General features: G+C 33.2%; 2 protein-coding genes across 2 annotated transcripts; both read left to right on the top strand.

The window, feature by feature from the left end:
* The first annotated feature begins 2,093 nt into the window (after positions 1–2,093).
* On the top strand, positions 2,094–3,676 carry LOC127836012 (heat shock 70 kDa protein 12B-like). Its single transcript, XM_052362431.1, has 3 exons — positions 2,094–2,133; positions 2,684–2,988; positions 3,440–3,676. The coding sequence occupies exons 1-3, from the start codon at positions 2,094–2,096 to the stop codon at positions 3,674–3,676; spliced, it is 582 nt and encodes a 193-aa protein (XP_052218391.1).
* A 1,134-nt stretch (positions 3,677–4,810) lies between these two features.
* On the top strand, positions 4,811–5,692 carry LOC127836011 (heat shock 70 kDa protein 12A-like). Its single transcript, XM_052362430.1, has one exon. The coding sequence runs from the start codon at positions 4,811–4,813 to the stop codon at positions 5,690–5,692; it is 882 nt and encodes a 293-aa protein (XP_052218390.1).
* Positions 5,693–7,313: the final 1,621 nt, after the last annotated feature.

Below are 7,313 nucleotides of genomic sequence, written 5' to 3'. Positions count from 1 at the left end.
GGGATTAGTTTCTCAATTATTTCTTCTGTTTTAATTGTTGTATTATTAATTTTGAAAAGTTGGATTTATTCTATATACAAATCCACATTTAGAATGGGTTCCATCTTACAATTAAAGAGGTACCGTTTAATGTCAATGTTTTTGGGTTAATATTTTTACAAACTTTTCTTCTTAGAGGTTGGTTACTCTATCCATTATGTGAGTCGATTGTTTTCTTGTCAAATGATCAACTTTTCTTCCGAATATTCAGTATTTTCGATTATTATGTTATTTAATCATTGGAAGCATTGGAAATGAACGTTTGTCCCAGCATGTAAATCCAAACATTCTTTGTAAATAAAGCAATATCGTTCATGGTGGCTATTTCTGGTATTGCTGGTTAACAACAAACATGAGTATGTGGAGGTTAAATCAGTGGTTTGACAGTAGTTATCTTTCACAGCAGATAAATATCTCTACTATTCCGATGACTTAATGACATTTCAATACATTCAATTTCGTTTATACAATTGTTGAGTATGGTAATCGATCACCTAATGAAGTTAATTTTAAGTCCAAAGTATCTTGAAAATTCATGCCGCATGTCTAACGTACCATTAAGGGATTATTCAGATTAAAAAAAAACACACAAGAGAAGTGAGATGTTTTCTTTCTATGGCTCTTATTGTTACATCTTGTGTCTGTGCTTTCCCTTAATTTTATAACAATCATTTCTGCACATATTATTAAAGTGTAATCGCTAATTGGGTGTTCTGCGCGACAAACCCTCTATGGACAAAAAAGTTATAATGTTAATGGACGTTAACACCTCGCTGTGTATTGTTTTGGAATGCAAGTATTAATATCATGTTTTTGTGTTATGGACAAGGCGTTTGTAAAACAATGATAATTTATACTTCTTATTACGCAATGACATTACTTTTTTCCGAAATACCTTCCAGAATTAAGCAGTAAATACATCAAAATCTGGACTTTTGTCATGTTTAATAGTTTAAAGCGTTATTGATTCTTTTTCAATATAAAGCAGCCCTTCATTGAATCATATTCAACTTAATATTATTGTGACCTATTTATAGTAGATAAGGAGAAGTCATATATATTCTCGTTGTCATTCGTTTTTGAGTAATTCGTTTTAGAAATAAAGAGCTTCGTTTCAATATAATCTTTTGCTCCTGCAACGTAGCACCGTATCCTACTTTAATAAAAGATATCTACTTGATTATATAACGATTTGATTCAAGCGAGCAAATGCATTTAGAAGATTATTTTCTGAGTATCTATCCATTTAGCTCAAAAACGAATAAGATACCCTCTAAATTTACTTTTTCTTACATTTTTAAAAATGTGTATAGGTCAAGAATTAGTGGATATTAACCGCGCATAATTGACTCTATAGAGCACTTGTCCACGTGCATATCATCAACACGTATTTTTATTGTCAGACTCACTGATGGTATGATATGATTTATAACATGAATCAATTGTAGATTTAATAAATTTAGACAATAGCTTTAAGAAGTAAGATAAATGGCAAGTCTAACCGAGTGTAATGTTGTCAACCATCGCAATGGTTATGGTCGTGTAGTGCCGTTAAGATATATACATTTATCTCTTATATTGTTATCTCTAGATATATAGATAGATTGCGGTCTTGTTATGCAAAAAAATTATTGCTATAAATCGATGAATAATTTATAAAATAAATGTTTTTGTCTTTTTTGCAATCGAAATAAATTTATGCATATAATATATAAGTCAGTTTGAAAATCTTAATTTTTAAGGTGTGTTTACAAAAAGATGGGCGTATCTTTATTAAGCCCGTCCATGTCAAACTTAATAGTACGCAGTTATCTAGAGTCATTTCAATTTTATTTACTGTGAGTTTCAAGTTATCTCTTAACAAAGCGCACATTTGCACGAATTCGAGTGCTCAAAACGAAAATAACTTTCTCCGTCTCAATCTGAAAATATTCTGGTCTTCATATCAGGAGTAATCTTACAATCTTGGAGACAATACGTATGTGAATGGTTTCATTTGAATTTTTTTAAAGACATCACTTTTTTATTGGTAATTTTAATTGAGACAATTACAGATGTATGAGATAAAACTTCAGATAACCCATTTAAATACAGGTATGATGAAAAAAGTATTGTTACATATACATTGTTAAACACACATATTTGAAAATTCAGCATTATAATCTTTTCAATTTTGCATGTTATGAAACAAGCAATTCTAAAAACTTAACTCAAACAGACAATAGCCGAAGATCTCAATGCAAGGTTCAATTGTTTGGGAATCACATGAATACAAATGCAGTAGCTTAACTACTAATGTATAAGTGGTTTATCACATAATAATTTAGCAATTGAAGTATTCTTTCAGCACAACCATTTCCTCAAGTGTAAAATCATAAATTAATAAAAGTCGTAAAACACATAAATCTTGCTATTGCTTTTGCCAGATACTAATTCCTCAATATTCTTTTCTATCAACATTTAATCTAAATTTTCCTAAATGTTGTACTATTTTTTTTTACTCTTTGACGATCAAAATGTATTTATATATCTATATTTAAGATAAACTTCAGTAATGAACCTGAAAAACATTTAATTCTTAATTATTGAAATGTTTGTTTTGCACATAAACAATTCATATCATGTCATATTGTTATATATTGAGATAAAACGGATGCTGTCGGAAGTCAAAACCTGATTGTGGCCGCCTTCGACTTCGGGACCACGTACAGTGGATATGCGTTCTCATTCAAAGACTCTCCAAATGACGTCAAAACTAACAACGGTTGGACTGCCGGATCTGGTCAACTTATCTCACACAAAACATCGACAAGTGTTCTTCTCAATCAGAATGGTGAGTTCCATTCATTTGGAATTGATGCCGAGGACAAGTATTCGTCTTTGGCAGGAGAAAGAAAACACCATGGTTGGAGACTGTTCAGAAGATTTAAGATGGTCCTACACAGTCAGGTAAATCGTCACATTTATTTTTTACTTGAATGGTCTCTAATTACACGAGTAACGAATGATAATTATCTGAAGTATTATTGTCAGTAAAATACAAATGTTTTCAAGATCAAATGCATGATTATGGTTGTAAACGAGGGTAAAAATAACGACATAGGTTTTTAATGCATTAGCCCTTATTAAGAACAAAGCATATAGTTACACTTGTTTTAAATGTTTAATGCGAAAGCATTATGCAATCATCATCAGAACAGCTTTTCTCTAAATGAAATATCATTCTGTATTCTTTGTGAACGCTCAATAAATTTGGTTGCTCATTTTTATAGCTTCTCGTTATGAAAACCAATGACTATAACACGCTATTTTTGTCGTTATGGGGTGTGGTATTACGGGACTTATTATATAATATGTTTCTTTCGCCTAGCTGTTGTATTTGATACATGTACTGTTTCAGCAAATTTCGCGTTCAACAACAGTTGAAGATTTGGAAGGTAAAACATTCCCAGCCAAACCGATTTTTACGATGTCGCTCAAGTATCTACAGAAACACCTGTTGGACGCTTTGAGTTTGCGTACAATTGGGACGAGAGAAACTGACATCAGATACATTATTACTGTACCAGCTATCTGGGGAATAGCTGCAAAACAGTTCATGAGAGAAGCAGCGATTGAGGTACAGAACAGTTTATAAACAAATAAACCATTGTTCATCGTTTTCTATTTGTAAATGTTTTCAACGTTAATCCAGAACATGTGCAATGCTAATATATTTCTTATTCATGATTATAGGTTCTATCTTGCCTATGTACACATACAAACTTATTTTTAATTTTTCCCCATTAAGGCTGGAATCGATGGTGACCGTCTAAAATTAGCCTTGGAGCCCGAGGCAGCCGCTGTTTGTAGTGAAGCTCTTGGTCATAATTTGGCGGGACCAAAGTTCATGGTCGTCGACTTAGGAGGTAATGCTTATGCTACTGCTACTGCAACTTAGACTACTACTTCTACATCAACTACTTATACGACATCTATTACTACTTCGTCTATTGCTACTACTGCTACAACAGCTACTTCTACTATATTAATTGTGTAAAAAACAGGTCAAAACTATTTATTTATTAAAAAATGTTTTACGATTCTTTGTTAGTATTTTTGCAATTAACAATTTTGCCCTCTTACTTTTACTCTTTTCCTTATGTCTGCTAAAGTGACGAATTGATGCAACTTAGACTACTACTTCTACATCAACTACTTATACACCATCTATTACTACTACTACTACTGCTACTACTACTACTTCTTCTTTTACTACTACTACTACTTCTACTACTACTACTACTACTACTACTACTACTACTACTACTACTACTACTACTACTACTACTACTACTACTACTACTACTACTACGACTACTACTACTACTACTACTACTACTACTACTACTACTACTACTACTACTACTACTACTTCTTCTACTACTACTACTTCTTCTACTACTACTCTACTACAACTACTACTACTACAACAACTACTACTACTACTACTACTACTACTACTACTACTACTACTACTACTACTACTACTACTTCTACTACTACTTCTTCAACAACTACAACTACTCTTGTATTATATCTGCCTTATTTGTATTACATAGGTGGAACTGCTGACATATCTGTCAACGAAAAACAAAGTGATGGCTCACTGAAGAATATTCACGCCCCTAGCGGTGGTCCGTGGGGCGGAATATATGTCGATGCAAACTTCATAGCGTTTATGACAGAATTATTTGGGACAATGGCCGTTAATGCCTTGCAAAGTAATGACATGTACGATTACTTTGATATGATTCGCGAATTTGAGGTAAAGAAGAGGAAATTCGAGTTTGATTCTCAGACCGACATCACATTTCACATCCCAGTGGTACTCAAGGAAATTTCAGAGGAGCAGTGTCATCAGTCTTTAACCGACCGATTGGTATCTTTGAAATACAGTGAAAAGGTTTTCCTAAGTGGAAGAGATAAGCTTTGTATCAACTCGTCAATCATGCAAAGTTGGTTCAAAGATCCGGTTTCCAAGATGATGAATCACATCAGCAGTGTTCTTAAAGAAGAACGGATGAAAGATGTTGGTCTAATAGTCAAAGTTGGAGGGTTTGCGGAGAGTCCATATGTCCAACAGATGATTCGGAAAGAACTTCCTGGAAAACATTTGCTAATTCCTGGGGAGGCGGGTCTGGCTGTACTGAAAGGAGCCGTTATGTTCGGACACAAGCCCGACATTATTTCATCCAGGGTTATAGATTACACGTATGGTAGACCGGTAGTGGAACCGTATGACGAGAATAAACATCCTGCTGATAAGAAAATAAACAATAATGGATATTGGGAGGTCGACCACGCTTTCCTCATATTTGTGAGAGCCAATGAAGATGTGCCAGTTGATAGCAAGGTGACACATGTAACCAATCCTAACTCCATACATAGCCGTATTGGCATATACAGGACGAAAGACAGGGACCCGGTATTCACAACAGATCCTGGATGTGAGCAACTTGGTGAAATTGAAATTAACCGAGACGAAACAATTCCACTGGAGGAACAGAAAAATAAGACAACGTTCATGTTCGGTGACACCGAATTGCATGTGATGTGTGAGAACGTAAAGACTGGCAAAGTGGAGACACTAACAATTGATTTGAGTCAATAAAACTTATCTTTATGGATAAGCTCATTTTGGGAATTCATTTGGAGAATTGTTGTTATTAAAGTTAAGACTGTATTGATTGTTGATGTACATGGCAGACAAAGAGAAGGAGCTGTTTTAAGTTCATTATATGTTTATTTTTCGAATATGCACATTTTTTTCGTTGGAAGCATTATAGAAAAAGACAAAAGGAAAACAAAGACAAAAGGAAAATAATTAGTCATTCGACTAATTATGTATCTGGTATTCTAAAGATCAAATTACACCTTCCACCACCGTGAAATTATGCATGTATTTATAATAATAGTAATAATAGAAAGAAATGTATGCTATACAAATAACACGATTGACCATCGCGAATGGTGCGTTTCCACAGTTGAGTAAGAAAGGACTATATGGTGTGCTACATGTGTTATTGTGCTTTATAATTTTGTAATTTATTATTTTACTACATGTGATTGTTTATATGTGTAAGTTGTTTATATTTTAAATGGTAGTTTACTTTATATGCCTTGTGTGGTTATTTTATTTTTGGAATATGAGAAGCTACATAAAATATTCATGCACATTAACAATCTTTAAAAGGATACAATTTTAGTTCAACGGTTTTTTTGATATCCTTTACAACACGTTTGTTTTTGCTATGTTTGTCGTAAATATCTCGTTCAGACTTCCAGTTATAATGAGTTAATGTATTCGTTAATATTTAAGTTTTCTAGTTTTTTATATACTATTTGATACTTATACTTGCTCCACAATATGTGAACAAATATCATAATTTTATGTCGTTATTTTATTCAAAGAACAGCCATAATTTGAGTCATTTATACAGTAATACATGTTTATCGTTGAAAAATGAATATGACAACCATTTTAATAATAACAGTATCCAGATTAAGTTTGCAAATCCAGAATATTTGCAAACTTTTTATTTTATTTATTGAACAATTGTAATGAAATTTTGCATATTTGTAGGGGGCATTGAGTACATACATATAATTGAAAAATAAGAGTTAAAATGTTTTTGGAAAGAAGAGTTATTTGATGATAAAGTTGCCATATCCCGTGGGATCCCAACGGAGTTTTGGCTCCCCGTTAAGAATTGCAATTTACCCACGGGTGTTTTTTCCAGATGGGAGAATTTTTCCTATATTTTACAAAAAATGTAATTTAAATATTATGCTTTGTTTACTGTTTCAATGTTTACAATCACACATGCTTAAGTCATAATTGTAAGAAACATGTACTTAAATAAGAAAATGAAGTGTTTGTAGATTTTCTCCCCCCTTGGGGTTTTGACGGGGGCTCCCGCCAAACGCCCATTTCCATTTGACTTCCGTGGGAGGTTTGACGGGTACCCCGTGGGAGGTTTGACGGGGACCCCATCAAACCCCTATTTTCAATGAACTCCAGTGGGAGTTTAACGGGGGCCCCCCGCCAATTTACAAAGAAATCCCGTGGGAGTTTGATGGGCCTCCCATATAACTTAAATACAAATAAAACACCTTTTTGAGTAATCATATATGTATGTTAAATTCAAAATACAGTAAACATCAGTGTGACCAATAAAATACAATATCAATTTTAGACATTTTCCACCTTCCTATATTCAATATTTTGCTGT

This window comes from Dreissena polymorpha, chromosome 6 (genome assembly GCF_020536995.1).
Source record: "Dreissena polymorpha isolate Duluth1 chromosome 6, UMN_Dpol_1.0, whole genome shotgun sequence".
Lineage (NCBI taxonomy): Eukaryota > Metazoa > Mollusca > Bivalvia > Myida > Dreissenidae > Dreissena > Dreissena polymorpha.
The sequence above is the reverse complement of the archived record's forward strand: the minus strand, read 5'-3'. Positions and strand labels throughout refer to the sequence as shown.